This window comes from Sceloporus occidentalis, unplaced genomic scaffold (assembly GCF_023333645.1).
Source record: "Sceloporus occidentalis isolate IW3139 unplaced genomic scaffold, rSceOcc1.0.p SCAF_48, whole genome shotgun sequence".
Taxonomy (NCBI): Eukaryota; Metazoa; Chordata; class Lepidosauria; order Squamata; family Phrynosomatidae; genus Sceloporus; species Sceloporus occidentalis.
Window position 1 is genome coordinate 653735 of NW_028317028.1, and position 24651 is coordinate 678385.

The 24651-nt window shown below is 39.7% G+C and overlaps 1 protein-coding gene across 1 annotated transcript in view; it reads right to left on the reverse strand.

The window, feature by feature from the left end:
• Positions 1–1441: 1441 nt before the first annotated feature.
• Positions 1442–24651, reverse strand: part of LOC149289053 (F-box/WD repeat-containing protein 8-like) — a 46969-nt gene continuing 23759 nt past the window's right edge. Inside the window, exons 6-11 of the mRNA XM_089491097.1 lie at positions 14843–15039; positions 13708–13917; positions 9959–10086; positions 4205–4378; positions 3197–3313; positions 1442–1586 (exon numbers count right to left, since the gene is read on the reverse strand). Of these exons, the coding sequence (XP_089347223.1) occupies positions 1442–1586; positions 3197–3313; positions 4205–4378; positions 9959–10086; positions 13708–13917; positions 14843–15039 (971 nt within the window). The remainder of the gene's footprint in view (positions 1587–3196; positions 3314–4204; positions 4379–9958; positions 10087–13707; positions 13918–14842; positions 15040–24651) is intronic.

The following is a 24651-nucleotide window of genomic DNA, read 5'->3' on the forward strand; positions in this document are numbered from 1 at the left end:
AATCAAATGAATGAAGTGTGCCAGATAAGAGACCGGAAACAAGATTATCTAATGAAATGCAGCTAAGCTACAGAACGGGTAATCACTGTAAAACGAAACGATTTTTGGTGCTTATACAATATTTAAAACATGATTAGCAACACTATCAACAGTCAAATAAGGGAACAGTGCATATCTCACACAGCTCTGCAAACCGTGCAGAAGAAGAGGTCATTGTTGTTCAAGAAAAAAAAAAACCAAAAAAAAATAACCTTTCCTTTGGTTTATAAAATGGGGAGGGTTGGTACATTCTGGTCCATGGGTGGGAGTGGGGCAGATAAAGCCTAGTGATCCCCCAGGTCCTTGCTACACTGGAAACTAATATAGGCAGTAGTACACAGTTACATATTCACACATACAAGCTTGCTGTAACACACCCTCATATTAAAACATTCTCGCTCCATCACACCTCCAGATTAACCTTGTCCTGAGCCTTTTCTCATGGCTGCTCGCACTCTGTGACCACTAACTGTCATTTATGGAAATTGGGTCTTAAGAGCTCTCATGGAAAACACTTCCATGCCAAAGTACAAACTGTGCGACCGGTACCTCTACCAATACTCCTCCCCCAGTCAGGGTCTACTCCTTTTCTTTCTCCGCTGTATTTAGTGTACTTCTCATACACCCCAAAACAACAGGCTATTGGTTTGTAAATAATATTACCCCTATGTATATAATGCCCAAAATAAAGTTTAATAATAAAATATTTACCCTTACCTGTGTTCACGTGAAAAACGTATTACACATTTTAGGATGCCTGTGAGGTACAAACATGTACAGATTTGTTCGTGAAAATTAGTGTTCAGCATTCCTGACAGTTTGGACAGTACATATTTCTTTTCCTTCATAGAAGAAAAAGTTTGTGTTTCATGTTTTTTTTTGTTTTTTGAGTGCTCGGTGATTAGTAGGTATACTGTGGGTTTAGCAGGAATACTACAGATGTGTATGAAGCCAAAGGAAACTCTCCACTGTAGCCAATTTATTCAGAAATGTTAGTGATTTACATTTTATCACCAAAAAAGTCCACATTAATAAATCTTTGTACACATTTCCATAGTATGTCAATTATATTATTGCCTATTGGTTGATTGCACAGTCCAGTGACCATCTTTTTTGTGTGATGACCCACATCTCATATGAAGCCTATTTGTTAAAAGGACAAGTAAAATATATGTAAAATACTGAATAAAAAAACTGATACATGCTAGATCATGGTTCCAGCGATGAGCACTGCTGTAAAATAATTCTCAACCAGTATTGTTATATAAAAAAAAAAAATATGTCCACTGGTTTCCCTGAGTAGAGAAGATTTCCCAGCATCACTGGGCAATGAGAACACTGCATTGGAGCAAGCTGACCATCGGGCAGATATTCATCTTCCTCTCGCAGATGGATGACACCGTTATACATTGTCATAGGGCACCGCCAGCCCTATGTTATAATTATACCCAGACATCTCGCTGTAGGAGGAGCGGCAAATGGGGAGGACACTTTCAACAGACCTTTGATCCACAGAAAATTCATATACATTGATGGTTCCTCTGTGCCTGCATAAAAAAAAAAAGAAAAACACGGATTACAAAATAAAACATAAATTAATGCATTTGCATCAACATATCGGTCCTTAATGCCACCATGTATGCTTCCTTGAGTGGCGGTAATATTTTGTATAACTAGAAACTTTTTTTTTTTTTTACAGATTGTTTAGCCATTTTTGATTGTTTGTTTACAAGATCTATGACATTGAAAGATTACATATGTGGACAGAATCACCTTAAACCTCATATTTGCTTACACTTAGTTTTGACTTAAGTCAAGGTTTAAACGTGGCATTGTCACAAGTCTGTTTGAAATTTCTTCCTTGCTTGATCTGCCTTGTTCCGCTGTGTGAAGTCGAACCGGCTAGTAATAGCACAGCAGCTCAGTCTCAAAGTGGTAGACATGAGCAGGGCTGCTGAGTGCTGAAGCATGTAGCACGTAAAAAAATCACCCGTCATCTGTAACATCACTCGCTAGAGTTCCAAACTGCTCGTCGGGAGCTTCATGAAATGGATTTTCATCGCCGAGTAGCCACACGCAAGCGAAACATCACTATGTGCAATGTCAAGCCTGGAGTGGTATAAAGCTCGCCACCACTGGACTGGAGCAGTGGAAACATGCTCTCTGGTGTGATGAATCATGGTTCTGGAAGTCCGATGGACAAATCTGGTTTTGGTAGATACCAGGAGAATGCTACTCACGGGAATGCATAGTGTCTACTGTAAAGTTTGGTGGAGGACAGATAATGGTCTGGGCTGTTTTTCAGGGTTTGGGCTCCCCTAGGTTAGTGTTAATGCTACAGCATACAAAGGCATTTAGACAATTGTATGCTTCCAACTTTGTGGCACCGGTTTGGGGAAGGTCCTTTTCTATTCCAGGAGGACTGTGCCCCAGTGCACAAAGCAAGGTCCATAAAAAGACACGGTTAGATGAGTTGGTGCAGGCCACTCATTTCTTTCCAGAGCCCTGACCTTAAACCCCACTGAACACTTTTGGGATTAATTGGGACACTGATTGCAAGTCAGGCCTTCTTATCCAACATCAGTGCCTACATCACACATGCTCTTTTGGCTGAATGGGCCCAAATTCCCACATACACACTCCAAAATCTTATGGAAAGTCTTGAGGAGCCTGTTATAGCCACAAAGAGGGGGCAAACTCCATAGTAATGCCCATGTACAGGTGTGATGGTCAGGTGTTCACATACTTTTGGTCATATATTGTGTATATGTAACAGCAAGAAGTGAGTATTCCAAACAAAAGCTACTGAACGGAAATGTAATTTCCCAAGCTAGTGCCATATACCACTTGCTCTGCCTATTATACATACTGAGCTATGTGTCACCGTGATGTGATTAAGCATATAACTCCCATTACTACTTGTGCAATAAAGTAATACTCTGCAGAGCTGCTTGCCCCTACCCTTTCTTGCTCTGCCATGGTAACCTGTATTGACTTTAAAAAACTTTTCAAACTTTATACCAAAAGCACACGGCAAACAGAGCAGCCATCTGTGTGTTTTTTGTTGCACATAAGATGTATCAAACCTACTATGTATTATAGTATTGTATGCATGCATTATTCCTTTATGTACAAATCCTCCCAGCAGCCTCCTTACCTTCGGTGAGCTGTAAGATCATCATCCATGATACTAGCCCCGCGAGGATTTTTCTCATCGGGAATGTTTGCTGCGATTAAGCTGTGAGAGTTGAACCAAATGTGGCGAACGGGGTGTCTGGAGGGAGACATAAGCACACAGAACATAGTCACACATCAAGGCTTTTAATATGACAGATGTGAAACAATCATTAAAAAAATCTAGGGTTTTTGTAATATATTTATAGCAATGCTGGTCAGGAAGACTCCAGCACAGAGCATTAAATCATTTTTACCTTCGAACAAGCTTTAGAAAGCTTGTATTGAAAGATCTTGGTAATTTCAGTCTATTAAACAGCCTTACATACGGTAATAAATATTCCACCAGACGTGATATGATTTTGGAGATCTGATAGTGTAAAGGCAGTCTCCAGAGCAGCAGAATATGGCATCTCTCAAACAAATGGTTGTTATGTATTAACAAAGACAGACGTGGAAACGAATAATCTTGTTACCAGACAAGTCAAATACTGCCATCTAGTGCCAAAAACATTCACTGCAACAACAGAACCCGGATTAGGAATATGAGCACATAATGCCCATTTACACTTATATGTTGTGATAACAGCATACATTTTTACAGTTTTTTGGCACCTACATCCTCGAGTTGTAATGGAAAACTATGGCCTGGCAGCGGGTTAGGCTTTGGCTTTACAGTATTATATTTTGTAATAACTTGCCTTTATTTTTAATTTACATTTAATAAAACAGGTTTCAAAGAATTTATCTATGCCCCCCCCAATAGGTGATTGAATGCTGTACTAAGTAAGCAGATACTAACATATTTATTTCAACAGCTAGTGTTTCTTTTTCAAACAATTTCTGTGTTAATTTTGCTTTTTAGCCTTTTTTCACACCAAAAACTTTTAGATTTTCTATTTTTCAGTGTCTGAACTGCACATTAACAAAGCCGTCAAGTTTTACTTTAAAAGAACTGGCTATGTGAACGCCGCGCTGCACTTTGTGTCACCTGGCATGTGTCTCCCAAAGTTTGGTGCCCATTCTCTGGTCCCAGACACAGGTAAGACCCTCTTCGCCTCCAGAGACCACCTTCCAGTCATCCATGCGGACTGCTGAGACCCCCAGGTGGTGAGCATACAACGAACAGAGAGCTCTGCTACAACGCATGTCGTATACCCGCACCCTATGCAACAAATAGAATATTAAAGGGTTAGCATACTAAACGTCTTGTCTATAGTACAAAATAACATTTACATTTACTTAACAGTACCCAAGCAAATCCACCAGTTAAAACACAACAAATTCAAATATATGCAAGAATGGCAATACTGAGGTCTACGGCCAAATCAGTTATTGAATCATTATAAAATATCTGTTTATATTTCCCTAACAATGAATATAGTCTGAGAAAATCAGTAAAAATATAATTGAGTTTGTTTTAAGGCTCGATTAGTAGAAAGTAGTTCTTTTGGGCCTCTCCAGGAGTTTGTTACTGGTGGTAATAATTCTTGCTTATTATAAATGGAACCAAATAGTTCTGAATAAAACCTGTGCGGTCACAGAATTCTATTAAATAGAAACAAAGTGAAAACAATGCTGATACAAGACAGAAAACGAGAACACACTTGTCTGAACTCATAAAATACTGGCCTCCTCACCCATTAAATGCATTTAATTATGGAGTTCAGCCCTTCATGCTGGAGACTTGCCTGCGTTGGTCTCAAATAGCAAAGTAAGGGAGGTGAAACCAAAACTCTACTGCAAAATCTCATGACAACTCTCACTTAAGTCCACCAGGGACTTAAGTGAGAGTTGTCATGAGATTTTGCATCGGCACCCCCTTGCTTGGCTGGAGGGGCACAGTGAACAGGGTGCCACGAGGCACCCAGCAGGTCACGTAACATGCGAGGTGGAGTAGTGTATGTATGTGTATATATACGTATAGTGCTAGAGTCAGTGTTTGTAAATGTATAGTGGTATAGAAGTTAGCATCTATTTGCTTATGTTGTGTGTGTTACCATGTGGCATTGGCATGAGTGTGTATGTCAGCATACAGTGTTAGAGTGTGTGTTAGAGTATGGTGTTAGCACGTGTGTACATTAGTGTATGGTGTTAGTGGGTGTGTTGTACTGTAAGTGTCCTTTAGTGTATGGTGTCAGCATGTATGTGAATAGATGATGTTAGCATGTACAGTATATGCGTTACCTTTCGGTGTTGAGTGTATGCTGTTAACCCCTTAATGACAAAGCCCGTACATATACGGGCTCAAAATGCATTGTTTTCAATGGGTTTAGGGACCGCCCATTGTCCTTAAGCGGTTAAGCATGTGTGTTTGTATGGTGCTAGATTGTGTGTTAGTTTACGTGTGTGTGCTTATGGTATTATTATGAGTGTGTGTGTGTGTGTGTGTGTGTGTCAGGGATGAGCTTAGGGTTAGTGGCACCTGGGAGATGGAGAGGAGGGGTAGGAGACTGCTTGAGGGATGCGCGCTGCACAGGTCAAGCAGCATCACGTGATGGTTGCAAGCACCACAGATACACGAAACAGACGTGGCAGGGACTGTGAGCTCCATTACAGGTAGAGTCATGTTGCTTTATTTATGTGTAATAATGCATTTATCAACTTTATTTAATTATTTTTTCTCCATTTACTGTAGTCATCAATTTAGCAATGTATTATTTATCAACTATTAACTTGATATATCAATAATTGTACATATTAGTTATTATCGGTTTATTAAATGGATTGATGTTTTCACTAATTTATCAATTCTTTATGAAATGGATATTTCATGTATTGATCCATCCTTTATGTGAATTTTTTTTTATTTATTAGATATATTTAGTGAGACATCTTTATTTTTATAACAGAACACATTTCTTAATTATGATATATACGTTTTACAGATTGTAAGCTCGTTTAAGTAGGGCCCTCCTCGCCGGTTTCCGTAAGTCAAATTGTTATCATATTTACTACTTGTTATGTTCTGTCTACCCATTGTAGAGCGCTATGGTTTATGACGGCACTATATAAAACAAATATAAAGGGGGTTTTTGATGGTGGAGCATCAACTTAAACAGAAGGGAGACGGACGATATTATTGAAATTTTAAAATATATGATTTAAAAACATGATTGGGGAAAAAACTGGCTCCTACAACATTTGTTTTCTGGATGCTACATTAAACCAAATTTGTCGACCCCTGGAGTCTACAATGTCTTATAGCAGGTATTTTGGAAGATGAAACTTCAAGGCCTTAGGCAAAATCTGAGACAGCCAAAGTGTAAACTCCTGTGGCAGCCACTTACCAGGAAATGTGTAATCTGGAGAGGACAAATCACAGGAGCGCCAGACAATGACTGTTGAACTAAGAAATGATACAAGGTCCCTCAGGTGGGAGGACCCTGGGTTTCCAAAACAGCCTCCAGCCTCCTTATAACAGATTAGCAGATGTCTTCCCATAAAGAATGAAGAGACCCAAGGGTGTCTTTAGTGATACTTCACATTACTTTCTAACAATAGTGGTGTGTTTTTACAGTAAATGAAGCCCCAAACTACCAATAACATAAGGCAGAGAGGCTTCACTGTACAAACAGAGCATGAGAAACGTCTGGCTCCAGACTACTAAGTATTAATAGCCTTTGAAAGAGGGTTTTCACAGGGGTCTCTTACATCTTTGCTTACTGTGTGGGTCGTTTACAGCAGTGTCATGACTCTTCCTTAAAGGAACATTTTATTTAAATAACTGCTCTGTACAATGGATCTATGAACTGCTTGGTCCCATCCATTCTAGCTGGACTGCACATTAGCCCAGCATGCTGCTGGCATGGGTTCAATTCTAGAGTTTCTTGCCACAAATATCTGCACATGGGCAAAACACCCAGAGGTGCTGCCTACCACAAGGTGAGTGAAAATTAGAGAAGTTTATGGCTTGGCAGAAGTGGAAGCTAAGAGAAAGCATAGCTACTTAACAGAAAAGTTATAAACTCTCTAGTTAAAAGTATAACATTAAAATGTCTAACGCTGAAGCGTATATTCCATGTGATGAAAGTAAAAGTACTCCTTGCAATATTTAGTATTGCTGGGAAGTGGTTGGGTTATAATGGAGAGGAGGAAATACTCATTTGTAGACAGAAATCCAGCATCTCACCTGCCCAGATGTGGCTTCTGCTCAACATAAATACACTTAGCAATAAACAGAAGAGCTCCACCATCTGCTGCAGAGCACTTAATAAATGTTAAATTTGCTTGCTACTGATTAACTGTAAGAAAAACGCTATAATTTAAATTCCACTCCCCATTAGCATGACAGGCGCCAGATTAAATTTTTTTATGTCCGCTGCAGTTTAGGAAAAGACAAATGTTTCTTCCCTTGCTCTATGCGACATTTGAACAAAAAGCTGTAGGAAGCGGTCTACAGCAGAGTTAACACTTGACCACTACCAGGAGAACTTTGTATCCAAACACGATATCGTCAAAGGCCAGTATGTCTCCATTACGGCAAACCTATGGATATTGGCCTACGTAACTACCTGGATCTAAGACCAAAGAATGATTAAGGTCTGAGCCCTCACATCAGGAAAAACAGGCAGACTAAACTGAATGGTTCGTATCTTTGGGTCTCTTCGGTTTCTTTGTAAGGAAGCTAGCATGCTCCCTTGGCATACATATAAGGTGGGCTTATAACATGCACACATTGCTTATTTTACTCTATAAAGTAGAATTACTAAAGGTGTATACATCTGTAACATGGATTATTTGGGAAACAAATGGTGTTATTCATGAAACTCACATGAACATCCCCCAGAGGTTTTAAGAAGTCTCCTCTCATCCAGACAATGGAAAGTCTTTGTCAGTATTTCATTCAGGACAAGAAAAAGTATGACTTCCTGGTTCAAGACGGATAAGAGACTTTTGACTTTAATTAGGATATTCACTTAGGATTCCCATGTTCTTATTAAAAGCCTGTTCCTGTACATAAAGTACCTTTCCACTCAAATTAAAATAGCAATGATGACCTGTTTTCCAGGCATCACTGGCCCCATTTTCCCCAAAGCAGCAACCTTCATCTAAGAACTCCACGGTCCAAAGCAATAGGTCCATCCTTTTCATACTGTGAAACTGGTGGCAGAAGTATATTTTACAAATATCTTTGTATTCTCTGGTGGAAGGACTTGAAGGGTTGATTAGTGAGAGCCTTCTGTGACAATTTAGCATGCATTATTTTGGATGGATAAGGGATGATAAAGTGATGTTTTCTGGACACTGTTTTGCCTGACACTGAAGTCCTCTTTAAAGTCAACTCTGCCCACATCCAAAATTCATTTCAGGTAGAGTCTGGTAACTCTAAGCTTGACATTTGTTATTGAATTAGCTTAGATAATAAACTTAAAAATGTTGCTTTTAATCTTTAATCTTTTAGTGCGTAAAATAAGGGAAAAAAGACCTCACACTTTCAGAAATTGCAGACATATTTCAGATGAAATAAGGCTTTTAACGGCCATCAATGTTAAGTAAGCAAAATATACTGCATGGCAAGTATTCCAGGACGATACAATTTAAGGCAGAAAAAGGAAATTTTAGAATCACTGCAAATAGTGCAGAAGATGACCGATACAAGCATAGAACAGATTAAATTAGTAGAATAATTTATCAAGAGTTGCATGTTTGAGTGCCCTGAAATAACGAGCTCTGGCGCCAGTCCTGAGCCTTATGGCGTCTTTCCTCCCTTGGTGCCGGGGATTGGGAAAGGGTGCAGGTGCCTGGAAAGGGAAGGTGGCAAATGTCAGCTTGAGAGGAGGAAATGCTGCTTTGCCAAATCCCCAGACTCCCAGCTCAAGAGAGGAAGAGGAGGATCCTAAGCCAAAACACAGATATATTTTGGTCATACTTTGTTGTCTATGTAAAAGACACACAATTCTTTGTCTTTGTTCTAAGTGTTTTTTGTGTGTCATGAGAGTGGTTCACTATGAAGTCAGAACTGCCTTAACAATTTGTTACGCTCAATTAAAGCATATCTATTTTCCAAAACCTTGTCATAGATTTCTAAAATTCTATAATGCTGATGTAAAGCTAAATAAATGTTTGGGACATCCAAAGTCTCCTCGTCAAGTAGGAACATCTGAAGAAGAGACCTGAGGCTTATGTGACTTTACATTTTTTTTCTATATTGGCCTTCACTGTTCCCTTGGCCTTCACTGTTTTTGAAAATTCTAATGTTAATATTCCACTCCATTACATCACTGTTTCTAAACTTTAGGGTATCTTAGTAAAATGTATACAGACCAAAGGTCCATGAATATATACATAGAGAATAAAACATGTGTCTCTTAGATTAAGCCAAGTTATGATGGCCCCACAACAAAAAGAACCCAATGAGCATCAAAGCGCTCCAGTACCTTCGAGATGGCACTAGATGAGACACTGGAGTCTGGAAATGACGCACTTATCACTACAGTTCTTGTTCCCCCGGCAATTATCACTTCCAGCTACATCATGGATTATAGGGAACTTAACAAAAGCTCCTGGCAGGAAGTAAAATGTAAATGTTGAAGGCTGTCAGGTTGACCAGGGGCCAAGAAAACAATACAAGCACTGGCCCTCTGGTAATGTTGGCTATCATCCTATCAAGATACAGGTGCTACCATCACAAAAGGATTTTGTGGGTACACATACAAATACTTAAATGTGTGTATTAAACAAAAATCTGCATAAAATATTTTTAACATATAACGCAAGCCCCACAGAAAGTGCCAGGACGTACCTCCTATCCCTGTTTCCGGTTACCAAATGGTATGGCGGGCTGTCTTTCAGATTGACGCATGTAAAGTCTCCAGTGGAGTTACCCAAGGTTGTGATACTCTGACATGTTTGCAGGTTATACACCTGTATCTGCCAGGAGAAAGCAAGGGAGCAATCATTAAGACAACCATATTGGAAGTAGCAAAAAAAGAACTTTACAACAAAGTAAGACATGCACAAAAAAGAGCTTGCATTAGGTAATAATAGCATATCATGTTCCAACATCAATTCTACTTCACCTGATTATTATGGTGTCTGGCAATACAAATATGATCTCCCTGGTGGGACAATTTAGTAAATCCTTAGATGTAACAAAAAAGAAGTTTATGATCCATGAATAATAGATGTTTCATTTAAAAAGCCGCTTGCTACAATCTGATGTCATGTTTGACAATGAGCCAGGGAGGCTATGGGGCTAGTTTGAGCCAGATATAACTTATTGGGTTTGCTTACAATCAGAAAATTGACTTCTCATGCCATCCCAAAGGTGACTAAAGGCTGGCAACAGTAGACTTTTTTTTATCCAAGGCACTTAGATGGTTTAGTGCATACTGCAGCATTCCCCATGGGGGATATAACACAGGCTCTTACTGACCAACCTAATGTCATGATGCCTAATATATTTTATTTAAGATAAATGAGTGAGAGTATGTATGTGTGTGTATAATATATATATATATATATATATATATATATATATATATATATATATATATATACACACACACATAAACACATACATATACCCCCATCACTCGTAATAGAAAGTTGAAAATAATTCTAGATACATTATTTGCTAGAGAAAAACTTGAATTTTGGCTAGTGTTACTTGAATTTTGGCTAGTGTTAAAATGCAAATGTAATCTGTAGCACTACTCACACAGATCATAATGAATCTGGCACAGAATAACATTTTCATAAATGGAATGTGCAAGAAGATTATATTTAGGGTTCTTAAAGTATATTATATGACCATGTATGGACACCCTTCTAATTATTGAGGTTAGGTGTTTCAGCCAGACCCATTGCTAATAAAATCAAGCACATAGGTAGAATGGGTCATACTGAGGAGCTCAGTGACTTCACATGTGGCACTGTCATGGGATGCCACCTTTGCCACAAGTCAGTTTGTGAAATTTCTGCCCTGCTAGATCTGCCCCACTCTGCTGTAAGTGCTATTATTGTGAAGTGGAAATGTTATACAGTAACTCACAGAGCGGGGCTGGCACGTGTTAAAGTGCGTATTGTGAAAACATTGCCTATTCTCCATAACTTCACTCACTACAGAGTTTCAAACTGCCTCTGGAAGCAACATCAGCGCAAGCGCTGTGCGTTGGGAGCTTCATAAAATGGGTTTATATGGCTGAGCAGCCGAAGATCACTATGCACAATGCCAAGCATCAGCTGGAGCGTCACTTGACTCTGGAGCACTGGCAAGCCAGGTACAATGGAATAAAGGAGAACGGTGATCAGCATTATCTGCTGTGTCAGTCCTGAAGCCGATGGAAACAATATTTAATATAAAAAGGTTCCCATTGGATCTATCCAGGCCCTCCTGTAGGATTTTGTTTCTTTATAAAGTACCATATTTGCTCGATTATAAGACAAGTTTTTTTTCCCAGAGAAAAAGCTCTAAAAAATACCCCTCGTATTATATTTAAGGTCATCTTATAATCAGCCCTCAAATAGAGGTCTGACTACAAGACTAAGATCCAGATCCCCTGCAGCGCTGCAGGGGACCTGGATCCTCCTCTCTGGTAACCCCCGCTGCTCCTGACACTTCTGCTCGGCAGCAGCAGGGGTTGTGCGCATCCCACAGAAGTTCACCTTTTTTTTTTTTTCAGAGAGGAGGGTCCCCCACAGCGCTGCAGGAGACCTTGAGCCTCCATTCTGACAGCAGGTAAACGTTTGCGGGATGCGTACAAACAACCTCAGCAGCAGCGGAGGTTGTGTATGCGTATCTCGCAGACCTCCATCGGATGCCCCACTAGAAACCAGGGAATCTGAAGCACATGGGACAAGTCTAAGGATATGCTGGTAAGTCGGGGAAGAGTGGCATATAGGGGGGGTATAAGGGATTTCTGGACCATTTAAGGGGTATAAGGCATATCAGGGAGGCGGAGTAGCATATAGGGGTGTATAAGGGATATCTGGGGGGCAGAGTGACAAATAGGGGATTAAAAGACATATCAGGGAGGCAGAGAGGCATATAGGGGTGTATAAGGCATATATCGGAGGCAGAGTGGCATACAGGGGGCTAAAAGGCATATCAGGGAGGCAGAGTGCCATACAAGGGGTATAAGGCATATCTGGGGGCAGGTTGAGAATAAAAGGAGTTTAAATCTCAATCACAGTTTTAATTAAATATAAGAAAAAAGTTTACATGTAAATTAATATTTACTAGTAAAACCTTTTTCTTATAGGGTAGTCTTATATTCAGGCTTTTTTTCCTAAATTAATATTCAAATTTTGGGGGGGTCATCTTATAATATATATATATGTATCACACAAGGCGGGGCATTATTCTACTCAGGGGATGTTGAACATAAATCGGGAGTTTTTGTTTTTATTAGTGGAAACACATTTTTGGTAAAAGTGGTAACAGTTGTTTTTCCCCCCTAATTGTTTTGCTGTTTTATCTATTTAATCACGAAAGGGTTTAGGTAATCAGTTTAGGTAATACAGTGCCTAGTGTTCTAACATAAAATTACAGTAAAGCATCTTTTTTTTAGGCTTATTGTCTTGCTTTTTTACTGCCATTATCATTTTGCCTCAAAATATCAATTTTTTATCTTCTTAATCAACCATCTTTTTTCCTGCAAGTAGTTTTGATGGAAAGCGTTCTGCAGATCGAAATAGTTCAAGTTTGTAAGTGTATAAGTTGCTACTATCATACTCCATTTAACCAAGAACTGTCTGAAAGCAGCGTAAGCAAACATAATAATAATAACCTGGGTGGATAATAATCTATTAACAAGCCATACCGAGTCAAATATTTTACAAACCAGGCACGATGAGAAAAGTGTGGCTCGGGAACGTCCAATCACCAAGCTCTCATCCTCTTCAGGATGGAAAGACTAATTATCCTAAGAGGCGCAACCTGATTGATTTACAGGGTGATGTCAGCTGGGAAAGCGGTGCCAAGCGGCAGTACTCTGTACCTAGCACACTGCAGCCATCTGGATTACTTCATTTCTGCGGCTGTGATTCGTTTACACATTAATGAATATCTTAACCCATTTCGCATTAGTCAATCTGGGGAATATCAAGAATGAAGAAAACACTGTGCCTAGCAATATTCTTTATCCCAGTTTACTAGAATAAGAGATAATTGGCAGAATACAATAAAATCATGTGAATGCACAAAAAAAAAGACATTTCCCACAGATCCGCTGTAATAGTTTTGTAAAATATAAGGAAAAAAGACTAATATGGTTTTATATACACCCACATAAGTGAACCTGGTATCATTCAGCTCTATGTCACAAACAGTTTTTTTGTTTTTTTTATTTAGTGTGTTTATTCCACCCAGATTGTGTACATGTTGTACAGCTGGTTTCTGCAGCTTTTAATTTTCTTATCAATATTTAGAACAATGCTTTAAATTAAATGCTTCAGAATTGGATTAATAGAACGCACATTGGGAGTAAAGCTTTTGTAAATAGTTTCTCCAGCATACCGGAATACGTAAAATTCAAGAAGCTTCTTTACCTTGTTACCACTACTGGCAAACCAGCCATAGCTTTTGACACCAAACGCTGCCTGAGTAGCTGAAACATCCAAACAGGTGACTGGTTGGCCATACGTCGAGTGTAGTATTTTCTCTGGTTCTTCTGACTTCAGAAGGTAAACCATTTCCTCAGCAGCAGCTATGGCTACAGGCTGTCCTCCGGCGTTATGAACCAAGTGAAGGAAGTTTACCTGCATCACATGGGGGGGGGAGGGGGGAACATGACACGGTAATAACGACCACACAAATCAACTGTGGAAAAGACAACTGATCATCATGTAGGGACGTTTCTCAACAACAACAACAAAAAACAGAGGGATGCTTATGTAGGTGTCTCAAGTACCTGCTTAATTTCAGACTTTAGAGGTAACAGCTGGAATACGCTGATTTCAAGGTCTTCCGTAGTATTGATCAGGGAAGAATGGACAATGCTTGATAGCTTTGCCTCATGAATGTCTCAAACTTTGCCCAACACCATAGGAGTGCTCAACAACCAAACAAATCAAGACATATTGGCCTTCATGGATATTGTCAGGTGCGGTGCATGGACTATACATTTTCAGGATGTGTTATACACTATATCTTTGCAGAAAGAAATCACCTGCATGCCATGCACAGGATGGAGTATCCAACCATTATACCCTCCAAACAAGGAGAACAGATTAGTTAAAAAAGAAATAGGAACGTATGAGAAGAGAGATCCCAGGTTACAGATATGGAATACTGATAATAAATAAGTCAAGACAAAACCTGCCTCTGTCAGCACTTTAAGTTAACCATTTAAATGCTTTTGACAACGATAGCTCGCACTGAACACATGTATTAAACTGTACTGATGTCAAGAGCAGACCTAAAGCTAGTGTAACTAATGCACCCTACCCCTAATATTCCTATATCTTTTTTTGAATCTTTTTAGGAAAAAAATATTGGAAAAACTATAGAATAAATAGTTGAAGCATGCATCACCAGTTTTCAAGAGCAAAAAAAAAAAAAAAAAAGAAGACAACCCTATGATAAAAAGTAGAATGTGTGTAAATATTTATTAACACAATAAAACATTTATTGTACCTAATTAAAAATTAAATCACTTTTTTTCTTGCAATAAGAGGCACGTACCAGCTTCTGAGTCTGGAAGTTGCAGGTATTTTGCCAATACCCCCGCTCATCAGGACATGCCACTTTAACTTGGAAACTGGACGCTGTTGCTATAGCAGCCTTCTCTGGGCTGAGGGCGAGAACCTGGATTTTCTGGTTGTGCCGGTAATGATGGATGGGTTCTCGACCAATCAGAAGACTCCAAACATCAACGGTACCTAAAAAAAAAAATACTAAGGCATTATCTATAAATACGGGATGCATGGCGTTAGTATTTGAATATCCATAACTCCTAAATGCGATACACAATTTGACGGCTAAATACATTTTATGTTTTTTTGTATGGATTGTAGCTAGTAACTGGCTTTTCTTGTTTTCATTCAATCTGAGGAAAAGACCTCTGAGTTCCCCAAGGCTTATGTGACTTTATATCGTTTGGTAAGTTGGCCAAGTAAAAGGTATCAACTAAATAAAACCTCAAATTTAGGTGATGCGCTGTCCCTTTAAAAGTATTCCTAAAACGCCATATTATTACAATTGAGAAAGTGCCATAACATGTCAGCTTAATTAATGGAGAGGTTTAAATAGGACCTTGATCTTCTCTGAAACCAGTTAGACAATTATTTACCTTTTAAGTAATTAACACAATTGGCATTTTGCAAAGAAGTTATCCAGGACAAAGTTCTACTGAAAGCGTCAAAGCTCCTTTGGGATACTTTATTCTGGGGGCTCATCTTTAGATGGAGGACTAATTGCATCTTTGGCTGCGTGCTCTCTGCGCGAGGCAGCTAATTGTTTAGGCAAATAGCAGATTAATTTAAATATGCATTGCTAATAATAAAAGCAAATGGCCTCCATTATGTTTGCCGTTCCCAGGCCGATCAGTATAAATCTTCCACCCAAGACCCATTAGGATGACGGAGGAGGCGTGGATGGTCCGCATTACTTCACAGCAGTAGCACTTTCTAGACATCAAACAGCACTTTTTGAAAGCAAGCATAAATCAGCTTAAACTCATTAGGTACCATTTGCACTGCTTACTGTTTCATTATAGTTCTCCTAAGGGAGAAGCAGCTGGCATCTCTACCCAATCCATAAAGATTATTATTTTTTTTTTTAAATAATGAACTTTAACAAGGGTGAAAGGTTTGCGACAGATATATATGGGATTCTTTTGTCTGAATAAAATTAAATGTCTGGAGTACAGTTTAAATATTTGTCATTGCATATGCTAGCGTAGGAACACAATATATAATAATGTATATACTTAACGATGTATCCTTTTTACAAAAGCCTACATATTATCATTTTGAGGCAGATGGGGTTTTGCCATGGCTGTTTTAAACTTGCCCAAGTGTCTGATGTACCTACAGATTATACAAAAAAGTAGTAGGAATACCAATATATATATATATATATATATATATATATATATATATATATATATATATATATATATATATATATATATATATATATATATATATACACACACACACACACAAATACCTAAAATATGCATAGTGGCTTCACTATGTGACATATGCAATCTAATTACACATAGGCTAGAATTAGGATAGAACAATGGCAAGAACGTACGTTTTCTTTGATATGCACTGGTTCTTCTGGTCCATGAACATACAGCGAATCTGTCAGAAAAGTTTTAAAAAGGGACATTGTTCCCTCTCACATCTAATCTGCGAGGCATGGAATGAGGTGAGATTTATGAAAGCTACAGGCTGTTTCAGTCCCCCCCCCCCCTTTAGGTGGCCAAGAGCCAAGCGGCACCAAGCCTGGCAACAGATGGGGTCTTGGCATCACCCTACTGGTCCCTGCATTAGCAGCATCTGCTCATTACCTGGCACGTCGGACGCTTCTGCTTCCACCCCTCCTGCTTCCTGCCCACCCCATGAGTTCCAATCAAAGCAGCTATGAACTACATTTAAATGTTATTATTCTGGGCTCAATAAAAGCACATTTGCAAAATACATTAAAAAAAAGGTAACACACTAATTGGCAAGGGAAGAAAGGAGCAGGGCACAAAGGTCGTGCTTCAGATATTCAAGGAAAGAACATTTTTCATCAAAGAAGTGGAAAAAAACACAATGGGGAGTTATCATGAGTGCATCCGTGTTAAATCAGCTAAGAGGTCTTACAACCAATACATCAAAACCTTCACAAAAAATACAGGCGCATAACCTTGCCAAATGACAAAGTATTGTATGAACAATGTGATATTTTGGTGCAAATTAATGTAAATTATTTCATGCCAACAACGCTTTGTTCTACTGGATCAAATTTAAGCAAACAACTTATGCTGAATGATTTGGGTTGTATTAGCGAGACACTAAAGGGAGTCTGGCCAGATTTCTAGAGCTGAGGGGGTTAAATTGAGGCCCCTCTTGCAAGACAATGTTGGCTGCAGAACGTACCTGGCACCAAAAACCACTCAGTGCTACAAGCCTCAGAAGGACTAAAAACTTGCTTAATGGGTGCTGTGCTTGTGCGCTCTCCTACATGCATATGGTAGCCAACAAGTCCACTCGCAGGAAAAAGTGTGATCTCCTGCGAATTCAGCTCTACAACATACAGCTGCTTTATAATAATATCAGACAGCTATACAAAACTTTTTCCCGATAATATCTTCCGCACAAAAGCAACAGGGAATTACTAAAAAAAATAAATCTGCGTATCGATTAAGTAACTATGGTGCGGATATACATGGATTGTGCGGTTTACTTGGTTATTGCACCAACTGTTCATAAAGACCATCATTAAACCAAATACCAGCTGGTAGGAGGAGTACTATAAATCTAGTATGCTCCAAAGGAAAAGCAAGATTTGGAACGTACAGGGTAAGAAATAATTACATGAAAAATAGCTGTGTTTTCAGTGGATTTGTTAATTCTTCCTCTGAATGGAATGACAAAGGAAGTGAAGAAGACATACAAATACACTTAAATAAAGCTAAAGCAAGTGGAGTATGAAAATACCTTACATGTATTTGTTATACAGGATAACCAACTGGAATGGAGTACTTAAATAAGGGGCAATTAAAACTAAAATAGGACAATATTAACAGATAATGCATGTAGATTCAATATCCCAATATTATAGTGAGGACAGAGAACACGGTAACATTTATGAAGAAAGTACAGCCTCGGTCTTTCTCTAGGACCTTCCTTTATTATAGGATTTTTCTCTATTACTTGAACGTCTGTGCACTGGGTCATTATTTTTAACGTCCACACCTTGAAGGCAAGTAGCACAGTGAACATCCTCATAGTGTTATACAAATACACCAGGAAAACCATGGGTATCAGAGTATGAAATGACCATATCAACTGCAAAATGCTTTGAAAGGGTATATTTTTGGAGGGGGGGACATCAGTGAATTAAACAGTGGTGCATGGGCAGACTCTCACAGTATTATTTCCCCAAGAAGTAGGGTTCAGGAGTGAACAACGCTGCAACTGATACATGTCAATGACACGCTAGGACAGGGGTCGACAGATTTGGACTGGATCTAGGAGCCAACCAAAAATTTAGGAGCCTACACCAGTTACACCCGATTCAAGATGGCGGCTGTGGAGGAAGTGGTTTCTATTTGCCATGAATCTCTATTTCCTTGATTTTCTCTCTAACACTATCTGGCAGCCCCTTCCTCCATCCTAAACACAACATCCTACACTATGTGGCAATCCCTAACCCCTCCGGCCCAGGCCATCTGGCAACACCCTTCTCTTCCAGTGCACTATCCAGCAGAGCCATGGTGTGAATCCTCTGTTACACTGGAAGGGAAATAAAAAGGTCCAATCATAGGGCAATTTGCTTTAACCGCCACCAAGCATGACCAACAATTCTAATGTAGACAAGGTTTTCAATATGCATATACATAATTAGGGTTTTTCCAATGCTTAGGTTCCCTTTTAGTTCACAGATGATCAATGTGCATTAAGCGTGAGTATTAATAAATCAAATAACTAAATGATCTAGGAAACTAGAGAATTTGAATAGGGTTTGAACCTAAAGTTTAATGTTGTTAAATGTAAAATAATGAACACAAACATCCAAAGACAGAATAAATATTTAGTCACATAGAAGGGACTTGGAATTTATTATTATATATAGAATACATTTAAAAGGTGAGCAGGTAGTGTAGTGAAACTGCAGGAAAATCCAGCCACATGTTAGGTGGTATAGGAGCTTTATTATTAATGTAGCTTTGTAAATAAGACCTGGCTGTTTCCAGTCTGTATTTAGAAAGCCAAAGTGTTAAAATGTATTCACTACTAACTGTAGCAGCAAACATCAAGTTCTACGGTCATATATTACTGAACCTTGCTGCAAGCAAATACACAGCGATGGACGCCCTGCCTACACGTGAAAGCTGAGAAAGGACTTCTAAGCCTTCCAAGTCTTTGCTCAATTTCCTTCTCTGTCCACAAAGACTTATAACAACATGGGAAATAAAAGGTAGGATCTCATATCCGGAAGGATGAGGAGACAAATGGAATTAAAATCCATGTGGAAAAGTTTTAGGCAGGTGTAAAAAGTAAAAATGCTTTCAAAGACAGACACGTTTTTTTGTTATCATTTAACAAAATGCAAAGTGAGCGAACAGAAGAAAAATCCAAATTAAATTATTTACTTTCACAAAGTCATGGTTTTGTAGGCATATAGTATGGTGTACGATTTATGATTGAAAAATAATCATTAGCGGAAATATCTGCGTAGGAGGAATTAAACTGGGTGAGAAACAGCCAAACTCAATAACACGGTGAGGTTTAATGTCAATACACCATAGCAAGACTGAGCACAAGAGAGACAAGGTAGTTATACTACACATCAGCAAGGTTTCTCCCAGACAGAAATGTCAAAGCATGGGCTTCCGGATGTTCTGTCCAAGCTCTTTTGAAGAAGCAAAAAAATGGATGTCCCTTGCAAGTTTGGGGCCGGATTTCTGCAAATGGAGTTGGGAATTTGGTCAGAATTAATGGTCTCCTCAATGCTGAGAAGTACAGGTACCACCATACAATGGGATCGATCCAGCATTTGAAAAAAAACTTCCAGCTTTATTTTACTTAATGATTAAAAAGCATAGTTCACACCTGTGCATCTAGTGCACAGGAAACCCCAAATCTGACGCGTTTCAAGCGGAACCCCGCTCTTTATCACAGATAACTCACCACTGAATTTGTTTCCCTTAAGTAAGGCAAAAAAAGGGGGAGTGGTGAGATTACTCGTCATCAACACATGTGCAATTAAAATCCAATTACAAAACAATTAGATGCAATAAGATGTTCATTCCACGCATCAAGTCCGTGCGGATCCGTGCAGATGAATATATAGGGAGGTGAGGTGGCTTTTGCATTTATTCAACCATCATACAATACCATCAGGAAGTCCTGAAAGTGATGGTCTCAACATTATAAAGCCTGGGATCACAACTGTAGTTAGTTCTCCAAGATGTTTGGAACAACCAGCCAAGTTCATTAAAAAAAACATTCTACCAAGAAGAATTGATGCTGTTTTTAAAGGCAAAGGGTGGTCACACCAAATATTGATTTTATTTTGATTTTTCTTCTGTTCTCTCACTAACTGTATTTTGTTAAATGATTAAAAAAAAACTATTAACATGTCAATTTTTAAAACCATTCTTACTTTACAGCTCCCCCCCACAACTACTTTTTGCACAGTAGTATATTTACATTACTAGTTGAGACTGCATGTTTTTAATATAGTATTAATACTCTGAGTCAGTGAGATAACTGTTCCCACACACAATGACCTTATTTGCATTCGCCTACCCAGAATTCCTTCTGGCTTGTCTGGTAGCTGTGCATGAGTGTTTAATAATGCTTCTACTACCCCTTAATTTTAGGCTGAAGGGTCCATCACCTTTACCCGCCATAACTTGTTATTGGTATGCACTTTTGTTGCCAATGTTTAGGCATTAATGGCTGTGCGTTGAGTTATTTTGAGGGGACAGCAAATATACACTGTTACACAGGCTGTACACTCACTACTTTACATTGTAGCCGAGTGTCATTTCTTCAGTGTTGTCACATGAAAAGATTTAATAAAATATTTACAAAAATGTGAGGGGTGTACTCACTTTTGTGAGATACTGAGAGAGATATATATATATATATATATATATATATATATACCGTATTTGCTCGATTATGCAAATGCTCTGAAAAATACCCCTCGTCTTATGATCGGGTCGTCTTATAATCAGACCTCAAATAGGTCTGACTATGAGACTAAAATCCAGATCCCCCGCAGCTGCAGGGGACCTGGATCCTCCTGCCTCCAACCCCCCCCCCCCGCCCCACTTACCGGTACTTCTGAGTCCCCGGTGTGTAGCTGGGGCAGCGTGTAGATGTCTACGCGATTCGCGTAGACAACTTCCGCTGCAGCAGGAAGGAGGCGTGGCTAGCAGCGGGGGTTGTCTGCGTCCATCGGCACCGGTGCGGGGAACTCTGATCTCTGACAGTCGGGGAAGGTCTGCGCGATGGACACAGACAACCCCCGCTGCTAGCCACGCCTCCTTCCGGCTGCAGCGTAAGTGCGTGGGATCTACACGCTACCCAGGCTACATGACAGGGAAGTCAGAAGCACCGGTAAGTTTGGGGGGGGGATGTTAAATTGGGGGCATAAGGCATTTCTGGAGGCAGAGTGCTCTGTGAAATGCCTTTTAACCCCCTTAATGCCACTCTGCCTCCAGAAATGCCTTTTTAACCCTCTATACGCCACTCTGCCTCCTGAATGCCTTAAACCTCCCTATATGCCACTCTTCCCCATAATATGCCTTTTAACCCTCCAAATGCCAGAGTGGCATATAGGGGTATAAGGCATTTCTGGAGGCAGAGTGGCACATAGGGGGTCAAAAGGCATATGATGGGGCACAGTGGCATATAGGGCTAAAAGGCATATCATGGGGCACAGTGGCATTTAGAGGGTTAAAAGGCATATCATGGGGCACAGTGGCATATAGGGGGTATAAGGCATTTCTGGGGCAGATGTGCATAACTGGGGGGCAGGTTGGAAAATAGAAGGAAATAAAACCAAAATATTTTTCTCAATCATAGCTCTTATTAAAAAAAATAGTTTAGATGAATTAACATTTACTGGTAAAACTTTTTTCCTATAGGGCCGTCTTATATTCAGGCTTTTTCTTTTTTTCCTAAATTAATATTCAGATTTGGGGGGTCGTCTTATAATCGAGCAAATACGGTATATAAATATTCACATACATACACACACACAGGATAAAAATTTCCACACTTTTTTAAATTCTATTTATTTCAAAACTATTACATCAAAAACAAATTACATCATCATAGTCACCTTCCTTTGCGATGCAATTTTCCCAACGTCGTAGCAACTTTTTCCCAGAAGACGGTCAACATCAACTTTCCTGCCGACGGTTGCGTCTTGAATTTCTTTGCTACAGATGATGAATGCTTCCACTGCATACTCTGCCGCTCGCTTTCAGGCTCGTAAAATCACCTTCTTCACGATAACGGGTTATGTGTTGGGAACAAACATCTAAGTGCTTGCGCTTATGCTCCTCTATCAGCTACTTAGGCACCCACCTGGCACACACTTTACTGAACTTAAGGTAGTATTAATATTTTAACAATTCACAAATGAAATACCCACTTTGAGTGGCAGTCATCCCCTACATTGTCAGGAACTTTTATTTACATAATGGGGGCATCCCATGCAATTTTAGGGTCTACATTTTGTTATGATATTTTGTCTGTTGCTGTTACTTCTGGACATGCCACTTACGATTTGTGTCTTAGTTTCACAATTTAGGTGTCATTATTGCCACTGGTCTCTAGGTGTCTCCACGTTCTATTCTGCAAGTACATCAATGTTGTTGTTTCCAAGGCAACACAAAGCGGTTGATCAGGACAAATTGATATTCGCTCTTATTCTCCTCTTCAGTTGTGTTGATAAACATCCACAAGTGGGTCAACCCATGAACAAAGGAATTGTTTACTGGAGTCTTAGCAAACACAGCTCTTTCGGCAGTACATTTAGCTCAAAAGACAGCTAAGTGGAAAATTACCGTATTTGCTCGATTATAAGACGAGTTTTTTTTCAGAGCAAATGCTCTGAAAAATACCCCTCGTCTTCTAATCGGGGTCGTCTTCTAATCAGACCTCAAATAGAGGTCTGATTAGGAGACTAAGATCCAGATCCCCCGCACCGCTGCAGGGGACCTGGATCCTCCTGTCTCCCCCCCCCCACACACACACACACTTACCGGTGCTTCCTGCTGTATTGCCGGGGCAGCGGGTTGACGTCTACGCGATCCGCGTAGACAACGTCCGCTGCAGCCGGAAGGAGGTGTGGCTAGCAGCGGGGGTTGTCTGCGTCCGTCGCGTAGACCTTCCCCGACTGTCAGAGATCAGTGCCACACCGGTGCAGGGAACTCTGATCTCTGACAGCCGGGGAAGGTATCCGCGACGGACGCAGAAAAACCCCCGCTGCCAACTCCACCTCCTTCCGGCTGCAGCGGAAGGCGACGTCAACCCGCTGACCCGGCTGGAAGCACCGGTAAGAGAGGGCTGAGGGGAGAGAGGGGGGAGAGAGTGTGTGTGTGTTAGTTAAATGGGGGTATAGGGTGTGTGTGTGTGTTAAATGGGGGCATAGGGCATTTCTGGAGTGGCGTTAAGGGGGCATTTAATAGAGCACTCTGCCTCCTGAAATGCCTTATACCTCCCTATATGCCACTCTGCCCCATAATATGCCTTTTAACCCCCTAAATGCCAGAGTGGCATATAGGGGTATAAGGCATTTCTGGAGGCAGAGTGCTCTATACAATGCCTTTTAACTCCCTTAATGCCATTCTGCCTCCTGAAATGCCTTATACCTCCCTATATGCCACTCTGCCCCATAATATGCATTTTAACCCCCTAAATGCCAGAATGGGATATAGGGGTATAAGGCATACCATGGGGCACAGTGGCATATAGAGGGTTAAAAGGCATATCATGGGCCACAGTGCCATATTGGTGTGGCAAGCCTGGGGGCAGATGTGCGTAACTGGGGGACAGGTTGGAAAATACAAGAAATAAAAACAAAAAAAATATTTTTCTCAATCATAGCTTTTATTAAAAAAAATAGTTTACATGAATTAACATTTACTGGTAAAACTTTTTTCCTTTGGGGTCGTCTTATATTCAGGCTTTTTCTTTTTTTCCTACGTTAATATTCAGATTTTGGGGGGTCGTCTTATAATCGAGCAAATACGGTATTATTACAAATATACTGTATTCTCCTGAATGGATTGAAAAACAATCATAGCAGCTGTGAATGCAAAAGTTCTCCCATAGAAGCCATAGAATAGAATTAGCAAGAGTAGAAAGAATGTGAAATGTATTAAAGAAATATGTGCAAAAAAAAAATAAATAAAAAAAATAAGGTTTATTTGCTCTAAAAATGAGGGAACTGGAGACTTTTTATATTTGTACAAATTCTTAGTGGAGCTCCTCTTCCCATGGAGTAAGCAAACAACCTAAGGTCACCTTTAATAGTAAGGGAAGTAGTGAAGGAAATCTTGTTTCTGGTAAGCGAGAAATGCAGTTTTGACCTAACCGGTAAGGGTAGTTTATTTGTGATCCATACGATCAGTTTTTTTTCTGATAGCCTGAGTAACACAGTACACTATCAAGATGTTAACCCTTGAAACGGAATATGTTTATGTATACCTCAAAACTCAGAATTAAAGTCATCATTTTGATGGCCCTTCTCACATCCCATAACATTGACATGGCACGTTGTGAGTTTAACGATCTAAGATCGCTTTC